This window comes from Eulemur rufifrons, chromosome 16 (assembly GCF_041146395.1).
Source record: "Eulemur rufifrons isolate Redbay chromosome 16, OSU_ERuf_1, whole genome shotgun sequence".
Classification (NCBI taxonomy): Eukaryota; Metazoa; Chordata; class Mammalia; order Primates; family Lemuridae; genus Eulemur; species Eulemur rufifrons.
The window spans coordinates 84060701-84076547 of record NC_090998.1 but is presented as its reverse complement, the minus strand read 5'-3'; the positions used below and the strand labels follow the sequence as shown (position 1 = coordinate 84076547).

Genomic DNA, 15847 nt, shown 5'->3' with positions numbered 1-15847 from the left:
TGAATGAATAAAAGAAGAGATGTAAAAGCCGTTTCAAATGTAGAATCCTGGAGACTTCATAATGGCCTGACTATAAGGAAGGAAGATGGAGTCATCGAAGCTGTTCCAAGGCAAGCAGCACCATCAGCACAGCTACCCTTGTGCAACTCTGGAAGCTGTACCCTAGCTAAGCCCAGCGAAACATGAATGGAGATTAGGATGTTTATTGCAGCATTGTTTGTAACAGCAAAAACATAGGAAACAACCAAAAATGTCCTTTAGTAGGGGAATGCAAAAATAAATCATAGTACATTTATAAAATGAATGAAGTGATTACAGTGAATAAACTAGATACTGAAATACTAACATGGTTGAATTCTTAAAGACATATCAGTGGGTAAAAAGGCAAGTTGGCATAGGAAATATGTAATACAGAACACAGTAAAAATACCATAGATTTATTATTAAATACATAGAGAATAAAAATACAAAAACATGCATAGAAATGAAATACAAGCACCACAAGATACTGGCTGCTTTGGAGGAAGAAATGAGGTAGAATGAGATGGAAGAACTTTTGATTTATCAGTAATGTTTTATTATTTTTTAACAGCAAATATGGCAGTCTGTGAGCATCTATTATATCTAGGTGGGAGGCATTATATTGGTTTTTGTAATTTTCTGTTCTAAAATAGTTCATGATTTTTAAAAATAAATTGAAATCACACAAAAGAAAAGGTTGGCTAGCTGGGAGAATGGTCTTGCATTTCTGCATTTAGTCTATCGTTTCAGACATCCCTACTTTTCAAGGAGCCTGACAAATGATGCTGAATCACATCTGCCACTTGGGACTCGCCAAGTCTTAATGCCACTTAAAAGCAACAGTTCTCAGCTCAGTCTCCAGAGCCTGATAGATCTACCACGGACCTCTCTAGGGACTTCAAAATATGCCTTTCTGTCTTTGATCATTTATTTATAGCTTCCAAGCCCCCTCCATTTTTACTCTGTATTGGAGCATCTATCCAACCTAATTAGAATTAGTTTGTGCAATAAGATTTAATGAAATTCTTTCACATGTTTGACTGGAATCTATTTTCTTGAATCAATCACCAGTGACATACACCACTGTACTCTCTGGGTTTGTAACTTTGTAAATGTTTCTTTCCCTTCTCCCCAAAAGAAGCAATTGAATGATATGTTTGTAGTGAATTTTACTATGCCTAAAAATGTCTCCATATTTGGGGAACAATTTCAGTGGGGTGCTGGAGCAAGCACACATTGGCTCGAGGGGGCCAGCTGTGTCCCTTTCTCCCCAACTTACTGTTCAATGTCGTCACATTACTAGCTTGAAGTTAGCCATCGTGGGAGGAGTACTTACACCATGGCAATTGGCAGATACTGCATTTTTGTTTTTCCCCAGGAGAGCTGGTAATTAAACATTACCAGCCTACCACAAGAGGGCATGAGAAACTGTGAGTCAAAAAAGAAATCTTGGCCTGAGTTCATGGCTCCAGAGCAACAGTGCTGGGTCCATGTGGTTTGCTGGAGGAAGCACTGGTTTTGGAGTCAGGCAGATCCGAGTTTGAATCTGGCGTAGCTACTTTTGAGCTGTGAATTGGACAAGTGTCTGACTTAGCCCTTCAGTTTTCCCACCTATAAAACAAAGATGACAAAATCTATCTTGTAAAAAAATCAAGCAACCCTATCAAAAAGTGGGCAAACGACATGAATAGAAACTTCTTGAAAGAAGATATAAGAATGGCTAACAAACATATGAAAAAATGCTCAACATCCCTAATCATCAGAGAAATGCAAATCAAAACCACAATGAGATATCACTTAACTCCAATGAGAATGGCCTTTATCAAAAAAACCCAAAACAACACATGTTGGCGTGGGTGTGGAGAGACAGGAACACTCATACACTGCTGGTGGGACTGCAAACTAGTGCAACCCCTGTGGAAAGCATTATGGAGGTATCTTAAACAGATTCAAGTAGACCTGCCATTTGACCCAGCAATCCCATTACTGGGCATATACTCAAAGGAAAAAAGGTCATTCTGTAACAAAGACACATGTACCCGAATGTTTATAGCAGCACAATTCACAATAGCAAAGATGTGGAAACAACCCAAGTGCCCATCAATACATGATTGGATTAGTAAGCTGTGGTATATGTATACCATGGAATATTACTCAGCTATAAGGAATGATGAAGATATGACATCTCTATGGTTCTCCTGGAGAGAGTTGGAACCCATTATATTAAGTGAAGTATCCCAAGAATGGAAAAACAAGCATCACATGTACTCACCAGAAAACTGGTTTCCCTGATCATCACCTAAATACAAATCTGGGAACAACACCAATTAGATATCAGACTGAGGTGGGGGGTGGGGGAGGGGATGGGGATATGCCTACACAATGAGTGCATTGCGCACCGTTTGGGGAGTGGTAACACTTGAAGGTGCTGACTCGGGAAGGGGGGGTGGGGAAGGGAGGGATATATACCTACACGATGGGTGCAATGTGCACGACCTGGGGAACAGACACGCCTGGAGCTCTGACTTGGGGGGAAAGGCGGTACAGGAGCAACGTATGTAACCTGCAATTCTGTATCCCCCATAACAAGATAAAATTAAAAAAAAAAAAAAAAAAAAGGTAAAAAAAAAAAATCTATCTTGTAGAGCTCTTGGGATCGTTAAAGGAAATGATACATGCAAAAAAAAACCTAACAAAGCACAAAGGAGATGTGCAAGAGATGTGGTTTGCCCTTGTGACTTACAGGTTCAGATCTCTGTGCATTATCCCATTCTTCCCATAACCATTTATATACTTTATTTTTTTTATTTCAACTCTACCTGAGCAAATACCCTTCACTAAATGGTGAATATACTTTTTCTTCAAATAGGTACCACTGGAATAAGTAAAAAGTCTTGGAGTTGGCATCTATGTGTAATTTAGGGAAATCTATTTCTTTCCTACAATTTTAGAAATGCATGTACTAGGTATCAACTGAGATCATTTTTCAAATGCCCAGAGTTTTCTCCACTGACTATTCTGCTGAGCTAAGCATCCTGAAGAGGATTGATTTGGGGGCCCATGGGTGCTATAATTCCATCCACCAAATTAACTGCAGTGGCCCGCAGGGAAATTCTCTCGGCTTTCCATGTTCTGTGCTCTGTGGGTTTTTTTATTTGTTTGTTTGTTTGTTTGTTTTTGGCACGATCTAACTGACCTGGTGGTAGAAAGCTGCTTCTAAGCCATTCAGCTAAGTCAAAATGTGCTTTTCTTGTTAGATTTTAATTAATTAATTAATTAATTTTTTGCCTAGGTAATACTTTTAGTTGTTTTAACATTTTTAAAGATACAAAAGAATGTGTACAATGAGAATTTCCCTCCCTAAATAATCCCCTGTTCACCCAGGTCCCTCTCGACAAAAACTAACGAAAAAAAAAGGCAGCAGGGAGTAGAAACCAACCTCTTATTGTTGGTTTCTTACAGGCTTTTGAAGGTCATCTTAAAGACCCAATGTCGGCATTGCCTTCACCATAGTTGAGATAAGTGCTGAGTGTGGGTGGGCCAGAGAAGACCCTGTTGGCATCAGGAACTCTGAGACAGACCCACACGGCTTGTCAGTAATTGTCAAGCAAATTGGCAAAGTAGTGCCCAGAATAAAGTCACAGAGGAGCTAATTTTCATCTGTAAAGATAAACAGTATATATTGTACAAATTCCATCTGTCAGCTAACCCCAGGTAGATTGTCGTATCTCTGGGGAAAAGCATAGGAGAGACCCTAATGTTTATAAGAAATGTACTATGTATCAGGGGCAGAGCTAGGATCTTTATTTCATTATTGTGGTAAACATTACATAAATTTACCATTTTAACCCAACTTCAGTGGCATTAAGTCCACTCACATTCTTGTGCAAACATCACCACCGTCCCATCTGCAGAAAGTACTAGGCTCTTTTTGCTCATCGCAATCCTTACAACAGCCCTTTGAGATCTGTGTTACTGTTCTCCGTATGAAGAGGATGCCCAGAGAAATGGTCTAAAGTCTCATACCAAGTAACTGGTAGAGCCTAGGCTTGAACCCAGATATCTTCATCTCCAAACTGTGTGCCCCATATGGTGAAGCCTCGCTGGGAGAACTTGCAGAGCGGAGACTTCTCTGCAGCAATGCTTAGGCCTCTTCTCTGCACAAAACGTCGTCCGCAGGAGGCTATGGCCGGTCGTGGACAGGTGTGCCTGGCTTTCCGTCTTACCGTTGCTTTTTGCTCCTCTGTCCTATGCTGCTGCCCAGGGGTGATCCTGCTGCTTCTGGACAAGCTGCGGAAGATGAAGTGGGAGCAGATGTGGAGGCTGACCGCGGAGAGGGAGCTCATGGGCATGCTCTCGACGTCCTTAGCTGACCAGGTGAGTGGCCACCGTAGAAGGTGCAGATGTTCCTGAGCACTCTGGTCTGTTTCTCAAAGAAACTTAAAAGGAGATGCGTCTGAATTATTTTTCTACGTATTGTGTGACTCTGTACACTTGGGTAGAGCTGCCTTTTAATCCAAGCCTTTGGCTTAGATCCTGTACTAGTGGCCCTAGACTCAAGGGAAATGCATTTAAATAGAAAGGAAAAACCACCTGGCTCTAGAAACCACCTTGTTTTCCAGGCAGTCTGAAAAAGTTCTTGACCTCCACCAAACTATTAACGAGTATTGGTTTTAAAAAGCCCCACTTCTCACTTTAACTAGGAAAGGCAGGGGGTGCAAATCCTTGACCTTGGATCTACCAGGGTCACTCATTTGGATTTTGATATCCCTGTGGTATTGGTAGGCGTCCTGAGATACTAACTTGATTTCTGGGTTTTCTGCAATTCATTCTTTCCTTTTCATCCGAAGAGCAAGCTCACTCTGCACACTTTTGTTCCGTGTTCAAGGGCCCAGTTCGTTGAATTCCTGCAAAGTTTTCTAATACAAAGGAAACAAGAAATGCTGTAAGGTTACTTTACTATTTTTTTAAAGCATTATTATTCTGTATTTCCCAAGCAGCCAGAAACTGATTTCCTTTTTCAACCATGAGATACAGTATAATGAATGAGCTTAAAAAAAAGAAAAAAAAAAAAAAAATACCCAGGTAGCTATTTTAAACTGGAAGGGAAAATTGTCCAACATCCTCATCTTTTAAGTCAGGCCACAAGACTTGAGCATGTCCCCAAAAGCTAGCAATTGTATGTCCACGTCCGATGGGGATAGTTTATTCAGCCATCTCTGCCGAGAAGGCCCATAATTCACCCCCTGGCACCACCTGTCAGCAGCTAGTTAATAAGTATGGCCCAATATGAGATCTTGGAGAAGATCCCAAAAGAGGTCAAACCTCCCTAGACAAGTCAGAGTTGGATTTTGAAATGGAGAATGTGAGCTGTGGGCACCATGGCCTGCAGGAATCCAGGGAGCATCCATCACTGAGCCCACCAAAAGCCCCAGGAAGCGCTCCTGGAAGGGAGGATCTATAATTTGTCTCGGCCCCTGAATTAGCAGGGCTACTTGTCATCACGCAGTTTCCTCTCCAGGAGCTCAGGATGGATGACATGGGGCTCCCACATAGGGTGGAAAGAGGAGAAGGAAGGAGACCTCATTTATTATGTGCCAACTCGGGTAGGGAACTCGCTCCCTGTGTGCAGCTGGCTGGGTAGTGCTTTAGGAGACCATCAGGACCCTTGAGGTTCCAGTGAGCCTGGGGCATTTGCCCTTCCCTATCCAAACATTATTGCTGAGTTCCCAGAGATAACTGGCAGGAGAAATGCCCTCCAGTGCGAGCCAGCCTGTATTCAAAGCAGGGGGCTCAAGAGAAGCCCTTTCATGGGGATGGGGTGCCTTGGGAGCCGAAACTGTGAGCCGAACCCACCTGATTGTCTTGCCTGTGTCTTTGGCTTTTGTTCCCAGGATATTTTCAATGCTGTCATCAAACAAAACCCCTTCCTTGTGTACCAGCTCCCCTGCTTCTGGAACGTGCAGCTATCAGACCACACCCGCTCCGAGCAGTGCTACAGAGACGTGTCTGATCTAAAGGTAAGGTCACGACAAGCCGGCTAGGCTGTGGGACACATCCGCAGAGGGGAAGTGAGGTGCCCACACTTGGCAGAGAGAAGCTGAGTTGGGGGGAGCCCCCAGGGGCACGATGGCTAGAGCTTTGTGTGCAGTGTGGTAAGAGAGATGCGGGCACTGGAGAGCCTGTATCTTCTTTGTCGGGTTTTTTCCTTCTTTTTTCCCACCCTTATCTCAGCTTTCTGGAAAGCCTAGAGACCCCTGGCGTAAGAACCACCTTGTCTGGTCAGTCTGCTGCTGGTTCCCGTCAGCTCTCCAAAGCCATTTATTCAATGCAAGCAAAAACATTTCTTGAGGCCCTACTCTGTGCTGGGTGCTGCAGAAGTGAAAGTTAGTGAATAACTGACTACCTGCTTCCAGGTCATTCATGGCTTAGAAGAGAGAAATGTGTAAGGAAATAGGCTTAAAAAAAAATAATAGGTGCTATGGTAGGTGTTGGGGGTGGGGAGTGTAAACATAACTGTCTCATTCTCCCTCGCAGAGAAGGGATGGTGACAGAAAAGCGCTCACGATTGTTGTCTGGGTGCCAAACACAGTGGTAGGACCTGGCCGTAGAAAGATGAAGATAACAGGTGTATCAGTTATCTACTGCCACAGATAATGCTGCGTAACAAGCTATTCTAATAATGGCCTAAATCAGCGACCATTTATTTAGTTCATGAGTCTACAGCTTGGCTGGAGGGTTCTCTGATTTTTACTATCTTAACCAAGTGTCTGTGGTCAGCTCCAGATGGGATGGCCGGTGACAGGGACAACTCGGTTGTCCTCCAGTGCTTCTCTGTCTCATCAGCAGGCCAGTCCAGGGTTTTCTCAGGGAGAGGCAGAGGTGGCAGAGGAAACCCTAGTGCATAGGAAGAACTGGAATTATTGTTGCTAGTGTCCCATTGGCTAAAGTCATCATATGGCCGAGCCCAAAATTAAGGAGTGTGCCAGAATTCCCCAGCTGCAGTGGTAGAGTGAAGAATTGAGCACAGCTCTTAAGCATCTGAACAAAGATTTGAACACAGGCCTGTCTGACACCAAGTGTGTTTGCCTCTCAGGTTGTTTCAAAGAGGGAACAGATATATACATCCGCAGAGAGTTTCTTTCACGTAAAGTTTATAGTCAGGCTGGGCGAGGTAGCTATCACCTGTAATCCTAGCACTCTGGGAGGCCGAGGTGAGAGGATCACTTGAGGTCAGGAGTTTGAGACCAGCCTGAGCAAGAGCAAGACCCCCTCTCTACTGAAAATAGAAAAAAAAATACCCAAGCGTGGTGATGAGAGTGTAGAGAGTATTTTTTTCAGTAACTGTACAATTTATTGGTTAAATGAGGAAGTGGTATCGTGAGTTACACAGGAACAGTATGCTAAATCTAAGTTAAGCAAAACATACACACACACACACACACACACACACACACATACATTTATGTAACCATTCTGTTGAAATGTTATCTATAGGACTTTGAGCACCAACAGGAAAAAAAAAAACTGTTAGAAGACCCTCCCATAAAGTCTGAATCCGTGAAGAGTAATATCCCCAGTGTATCAATAGTTAATAAATCTCATAGTATAGAAGACAGTAGAGATTGTTGTCTGTTTCATCCTTGGCTTTGGATGGAATGAGGGAGAAATGTTTCCCCTGAGAATTTCTAATTTTAAGCCTAAATTCATATTATTTTGGGGGCTAAAATTACATGCATAGTGACAAAAATAGAAAGAAAAAAATGAAAGTTTGCCAGGCACATGGCAGAAGCAAACACAAATCTGATCTGAAGAATACTCTCAAAAACAAGCCTTCAGAATTGTTTAGGAAACGTTTCAATGAAAATGAGTTCTCAGTCAGAAATCACTAAACACACAAGAAAGTAAGCTACCCTGGGAAAGGGTAGAAACTGCAGACTGTAGAATTAAATCCCAAAGATTGCAGGTATTGAACTCATCAGATATAAAACATACGTGTCTTTATTATGTGTAGAAATAGAAAAGAATATTGAAAGTGGGATGGAGGAACAGCAGACTCTTAAAGACAAAGTAGCCATTTGGGATTAAATAGTATTTTTAGAAAGTGAGGAACATAATTATTGAAATTAGAAATTAAATATGTGTGTTAAGCAGTAAATTAAACCCTTCTGAAGAGAGAATTAGTAAACTGGAAGAGGTATCTGAAGAAATTACACAAAATACAACACGGAATAAAAGAGTTAGAAAAACTGAGAAGTTAAGAAATCAGAGGTGCCTCATCAGACCATCAGAGGGAGATAAAAGAGAAAATTGGAATTGAGGCGTATCTTCACTGTGCTGAGAGACAGTAACAAGTTGTATACCTAGCAAAACGATTTTTCAGGAGTGAGAGAGGAATATTCAGAGCAGCAAGATGAAGAGAATTTACCACAAACATAGAAACGTCTGAAGGATTGCCAACCTAAGTAAGAAACAGGGAGTGGATCTATAAAAGAAAATATTTATTTGAGAAGGACATTGCAGTGGGAACACACGTGCCATAGTAAAGTATGTGCATATTCGGGGGGGTAAAGGAAGGCAAAATTTTTAAAGGAAAAGGAAGGAAGATTACATAATTGTTTTAGGATAGTTATCTTTGGCTACAAGGATCAATAACAAAGGTGACACTAGTCTGGGGTTAGACAGGCAGTCGCTGGGCAGGTGTCCTCACAGAAGTATTATTTTGTTTAAGGTTGTGATGGCCTTTGTGCAAGGTTGTGAGTTTTGCAGTCTGTTGTGACCGTTTTCTTATCAGGTATCTGATAAGAAAACCCTCCTGCCATGGCCTTCCCAGCTCTATTTGTCAGAGGTTTTAAAACATAAATGACTCCATTTTGATTCTGACAACTTTCATTTTCCTCACTTGATCAAGATCTTTCTTTGAAAACATCAGTGCTGTATGATTTTGTAGTTAGGTTTTGATGACTCTTGATAGCAGGATGGACCCGTCCTGGTTGCTGGTCTGTCCCGTGTCAGAGGAAACGAACGACGGCTGGAAGTCAGTGTCAGAACCCTCTCAGGCACATTTAAGCGACAAGGCGTGTTTGAAGGGAGTAGCTCTCAGGCTAAGTCCGCCTGGAGTTCATTGTTATCCTTAATTTTGTCTGTTCGTAGGCATTTGTTTCCATCTCAAGTGCTGGGCTAGCATTATTCTCTTAGGATTTGTACTTCTGCAAAAATTTATGTCTGCAAAAAAATATGTCTTGTTACAGCATCAGGCACTTTTGTGAACTTTTTGTGTGACTCATACGTCAGGCGTGATACTTGTTTCTTAACACATTAACTGCCATGTGAGTTGTATTTAATTCACGCTAGTTTTGAGCCCGGGGCCTCATGAAGCATATGTAACTCACATGTCTCTTCACCTTGGGAGCCACGTGAACTATTTTTCAAGTTGCATATAACACATGCACGGAAAACAATAAAAAATAACAAATTTTTCATTAAATTAGAAAGGATCATTTTGTTTTTGAAGTTTTTATTCTCTTTTCACAATAAAATGTGGCCCAAAGGAAAAAAAAATTTTTTTTTCTTGTGTGGCAGTCAGGGTGTTAAAACTCATCTAGTTTCAGCTTATAGGGCTTTGGGGAACAGAGCACTTCCAGATTCTAGTACTTCTGTGGAAGAAAGTTAGATTGGAGAAATCTAGAAGAATTTGGGATCTAGTCTACAGGTAGATAACAAGAACTTGAAAACAGTGCATAGAGCTACAATCTAATAACAGGTATATTATAGCTTTTCTTTGGAAATATAATTTTTTTCTCCTACAGTCATGCTGTTTTTACCAAAGATAGATTAAGACAAATTTGTTTATAAAATAGGTTTAGTCTTGTCAAATTTTGCCTGCAAGAATGGTGATTTGACCACATAGTAATCTCAGATTTAAAAATCTCTTGAGGCTCGGAAGCCAAACCAACATAGACTTTAGATTTTACCTACAGTCTTTAGGTTCCTGGGCCTGCCAGGAAGTGACAATTTTTTTTCTTCATTCACAGTAAGGCTGAGAACCCTTGAAGTCAGGCGTTTTATGCATATTCTCAAATATGACATTTTGATAAAGGCCTCAGTTATATAACCAGTGTTTTCAATTGTATCCTGCTATAAAGAGAGGACAGATTTTTGTTGAATTTATTCAAATAACCATATTTGCCATAAAAAATAAGAATACTCATGAATAGATTCCAAATTTTGGAGGGATCAAGTAGAAAGAAAAAGCAAATGTTTCCACCTTTGTTCATAAAGGAATACTTTACCAAATTGTAGTAGATTATATATAACTCAAAAGAGAAAAATTCCTTAAATCCGGAAAACAAACCAACAGTGTTTCAAATAAAAGTCATAAAAACATTAGCTTTATTAGTTACTTAATCTCATGTAATTAATTTTGGTCCTCTTTATTTTTATTAGTAGTTTCATAAATGTGTCTATGTTTTCATTAGAGTTCTGAAAATTCTTATTTTAGTCCATTGATCTTAAAGTTAGTAGAAAACTGTATCTGTGAGTACTTGTTAGAGCCTTTCATGAATCTGATTACAAATGCAAAAGAGAAGAAGTCAAAACAATAATTGTAGATTAAAAAAAAAACCTTAGAATAGATAGCCATGGTTAAAAATCTGAGGGAAGTTCATTATAATCAGCGGTTGACAAGGAAATTTAGGCATTTTTTTTGTGACACACAACCTAATATCTAGAATTATAACTGGTAACATATTAGGTTTTTAAGACTTATATACAATTTTGAAACATTTATATCAATAACATACCCATAAATATAACTGGAGAAAGATCAAGTATCATTTATCATTTAACAATGTTTCCCATACAATTTACCAAATATGCTTAATCATTTAATATCTCTACAAGATGAGAGATCCATTCTTTGATGCTCTCCAGGGGCCCAAATGAAAAATTCCAAAGTTAATTTTAGGTCAGAAAGATTAGTAATACAAACCCTCCAGCTTTTTTATAAAGGACAGTTGAATCCAGATTATATTTCTTACAAAATTGGAACCGGTTCACATGGCTAAACTTTATTTGCCGCAATAGGTAATATAATGAAGGCTGTGGACCAAAGTTTTGGGCAAAGCAGTTTTATTTAAAAAAAAAAAATCTTTTACCCTTTTTTCATTTTCCGCTGAGCTTAGAATTTAATATTCAAATGCTTACATTTTACCTAGGACTGGCTGCATTGTATAAGGAAAACAAAATCTCTAAGTGGCCTTGAAGTAGTAACAAATCTATCTTTGTTTGCCAGTCTGGTTTGCTTGACTACTCAATGCAGGCAAGGAATCATTTTGGGTTTTTGGGGGGGATTTTTGTTATTGTTTTGGCCCCTGAGTAGCAGACAAAGCAACTTTTATGCCAGACCGGAAGACTTTATATTATTGCTCTGAGCTCAAGATTTGACCTGTTTGATCTGAAAACTTAACTTTTATAAATATTTATCTAGTTATTTTTTGTTTGCAGATACCAATTCTTCAATTAACTGTTCTATCACCCTAAGCAATTGTTAGTCAAGCAAACCTAAATTTACATTTCCAAAAGATGTCTAGGTTTTTGGTTACCATGGAGCTGCTGTAATATGTAAAGCCATTAATTTAAAAGCCCTTTAAGACTTTTTTTCTTTTTATCCTGGCTGGAATGCCATAAGCAGTGGTTTTTATCTCAACACCAGCAAAAAGTCAGCAGATTCAAAGTAGGCAAAAAAGAAAAAAAAAAATTAGAGAACTTAAGGAGGCTCTACATGTTAACTCTATAGTTGCAATCTCTTAATTTGGTACTAAGTAAAAACAAGCTTGGGGAGTTTGAATGGTCCCTGTGATGGTCATCGATCCAAAGCTGTGCATGAATAAAAGACATGTAACCAGCTGGAGTCTCAGAAAAGCTGGCATGTCTTAATATCTGAGACTCCCATTCATTTATTATTAATTTCTCAAGAGCAAGGAAAATCCCATAAACCATGTCAGGAAATGTCAGGAGTTTGGACTGGTGTTTTAGATGGTAGCGAATGCCCTAGTGGTTTTTAACTAGCCATACTGTGCCCATAATTTAGATTGTTTATTCTTGCTCTCAGAAGATTTTCAGACACAAGCAAGGGAAAAGAGCCCAGTCATTTATAGACACACATAACCAAACCAAAATGAAACCAGAATAAGACTGTTCACAAATTTTAACCTATGTGTGCAGATGAAATGAAATAATGAATTAGGTGCACAGACAAGAAGTGAATTCACCAGAAAAGACATGTCTCACAGACAGAACATAAATTCTGTAGAAACCAGAGTACTCAAACCTTAAAACTTGTCTTTATATCATAGAGGATTTGCCAGAAAAGACAAAAAGTCTTTTTTTTTATTGCTGGAGAGATAAAAGGTCCTTTCTTCAGGTGGCCTTATCTAAATCAGATTCTAAATAAAGTCAAGAGCTCTACCAGAAAGAGGGAGGCTTGGCCTGAGAGAAGATTCACCAGGGCAGAAAAGATGAGCCTTGGAAACAGACAGCTCAAAGGGCTCACGTGAGTACTACACACCCGTTCCAAGGATCGCCCATTGCTTCCAAGGATCTTGTTCCAGATCCCACTTCTGACACCATTAATGTCAACCTAAATAACAAACAGAGGATTTTTAAAAGAAAATAATACTTATTCAGGAATTGGGTGTTATAGTAGGAATACACATGACATAGTAAAGTATATGCATATTCAGGGGGGTAAAGGAAAAAAGAGGTTTTTAAAGGAAAAAGAAGGAGGATTACATCATTGTTTTAAGGTAATTACCCTTGGCTACAAGGATCAGTAACAAGGGTGACACCAGTCTGAGGTTAGACATGTAATTGCTGGGCAGATATCCTTGCAGAAGTATTTTTTGTGTAAGGTTATGATGGCCTTTGTACAAGGTTGTAGGTTTTATAGTAGTTTTTCTTATCAGGCATTTATGCATGAGAACCCTCTTGTCATGGTCTTCCCCGGCTTTGTTTGTCAGTCACTTTTTAAACAGAAGTGACTCCATTTTGATTCTGGCAACTTTTATCAGATGTACTTCAGGAACAGAGAACATGATCCCAGATTCAAGAAGGAATATTGAACAATCAAATTAGTAATGTTTAGGAACCCCAAACAACTCTAGGTAATAGTAATGGTAAGAATACATTATTTGTATTTGTGGGTTTAAAAAGTTGATATCTATAACATCAGACAATGACAGCATGTAAATGATTAGAATTAAAGTCCTCCTATATCATTGCTTTGTTGAGGAGGAAAAGATATTAACTTTAGACACCAAGTTATTTATGCTTGCTAACATTATAAGGTTAAGTTATAACATGATTGAAAAAAGGTGTATATATGACTTTTAAATCCATGGTAGATGGGATGATGAATGGAATAAAAAAACAAAAGACAAAAATAGTGCAATCATTTAATTTTTAAAAAAGAATGTAAGAAAACAAAGAAAGTAAAAGCATAGAAAAAGTGAGGGAAATAGTAAGAAATCAAGATGGTAGAAATAAGTCCAAATATTTCAATAATCAAACACAGATAAGCAAACTAATTTTGGCAATGGAAAGACATTGTCAGATTGAATAGAAAATGGTACCCAACATATACTGTTTATAAACAGCATACCTAACTCATAACAACCTGAAAAGGTTGACAGTAAAATTTTGGAAAGGGAGTATCAGGCAAAAACCCAAAAGCTTGGGTAGCTATATTGATATCAGACAAAGCATTAGTAGTGATGGAGATTGTCACAACCTGTATACAAGTCATGTTATAGTGCATGTATATATAAATAAATATATATCTATATATTTACAAACACAGCTCATCAGAACTCCAGAGAAAATGGACAAGTCTACTATCAAAGTGGAATGTTTTAACATTTTTTTAAATATTAAAAGATCAAACAGATAGAAAATTGATAAAAGTAGAAAATATTTGAACCGCACATTTAACACATTTGATTTATTGGGCAAATAAAGAACCTTGTACCTAACAATTAGAGAAAATACATCCTTCTCAAGCTCACCTGGAACATTTATTACAAAGTATACTATAAAGCATATCTCAGTACATTTCAAAGAATCATATTATACCATAGTTCTCTGAACAGAGTACAATTAAATAAAAAGGCAGTAACAATAAGATAAAATTCTATTTGATTAAAATGGAGTACATACTTCTAAATTAATCATGGTTCTAAACAGACATCATAATTGAAACTGAAAACTACTTAGAGACTAAACGAGAATAAAAATAATACCTGTCAATTTGTGGAATGAACAAATGTGTAGGGAAATATATAACCTTAAATGTTTATATCGAAAAGAAAAAAAGGCTGAAAATGAATAAGCCATGTTTATAACTTAAGGTGATATATAAAGAATATGATAGTAAATTCAAAGAAAATTAAAGGTTGGTGATAAAGAAAATAAAAGGAAAAATGATCAACAAATTGTTCAATGAAGTCAAAAGTTGGTTTTTTAAAGGGTCCAATAAAATAGACAAAGCTGTGGCGAGGACTCATCAAGAAAAAGATAGAGAACTCGCCAAAAAATGAATAGGGGACATAACTCAAGATTAATTTGTTCATTTTCTAAATGTTTTTGAGCCAGCAATTCTTCTGAGTTCTAGGTACACAGCAAACCATCTCTCAGTTTATGGAGCTTTCAATTAAACAGATAAAGCAGAGTTTAGAAAATAACAGAATACTGTGAACAACATTATGTTAATACATCTGAGAACTTATGTGACATGGGCACACTCCTAGAAATGTATAGTTGACCAAAATTGATTTAAGAAAAAATATATAAAGTCTGGATTATCTTCTACCACTAAACCTTATTACAAAGAAAATAGCACCCGTAGATGGTAAATAGAACCATTTCTTTTAAATCAAAGTATATTTCCAATTTTAAATAATCTTTTCCAGAAAATAGAAAAAGAGAAACACACATTTTAACCCAGGCAGTGAAGCCAGGATATCTTTGACACCAAAATCAGATAAGGAGAGTTATGAGAAAGGAAAATTGCAGGCCAGTCTCACTGATGAGTGTATTAATAGATACAAAAATCTTAAGCAAAGTATTTAGCAAACCAAATTTAGCCATATGTAAAATAAGAAGATATATACTGACTTACCTGAATTTATTCTAGGAAAGACAAGGGTGATTTAACATTGAAAAATACGTGTCATTCAGCATATTAATAGACAAAAGGAGAAACACCATATAATCATCTCAATAAATCCAGGAAAGTTATCTGATAAAATTAAACACTCACTCAAGGACAACAACTCTCATAAAAAGTAACTCCTGAAAACCCACAGCAAACTTTTGCTGAGCATTTGCTCAGGGCCGTGCTGATTAATTATTAATAACAGAAAATAGTAGAGAGCCCAAGACCACCCACAGATTTATGGAAATTTGATATATGAAGAGGTAGCATTGTTGATCATTGGAGAAAGGATTACATTTTCTGTAAATGGTGCTTGGTTTTCCATATGGGAAAAAAGTAAAATGGATCTCAGTCTCACACCATGCACAAAATTAATTCCAAATAGAGACTTAAAAGTGAAAGACCAAATTAAACTTTTATTATAAAAAAAAAAAGGAAATTAGCATTCAGACCTCAGAATAGGGAAGGATTTATTCACCAAGACACCAAAAACATATCATAAATGAAAGGATCATTAATTCAGCCACACTGAAATTAATAACTCCATCAAAGGGGCATCAAAAAGAAAAAAGAAAAAGATATTAACTGACAAAAGAGTAGTAAACGCAATATACA

At 38.1% G+C, this 15847-nt stretch overlaps 1 protein-coding gene across 8 annotated transcripts in view; it reads left to right on the top strand.

Moving 5' to 3' along the window:
• The window catches only part of LARGE1 (LARGE xylosyl- and glucuronyltransferase 1), a 499273-nt gene that overhangs the window by 413903 nt on the left and 69523 nt on the right, over positions 1-15847 (top strand). For all 8 annotated transcript variants that reach the window (XM_069490824.1, XM_069490823.1, XM_069490821.1 and 5 more), the window contains 2 exons: positions 4286-4398; positions 5916-6041. In XM_069490824.1, coding sequence (XP_069346925.1) covers positions 4286-4398; positions 5916-6041 — 239 coding nt within the window. The remainder of the gene's footprint in view (positions 1-4285; positions 4399-5915; positions 6042-15847) is intronic.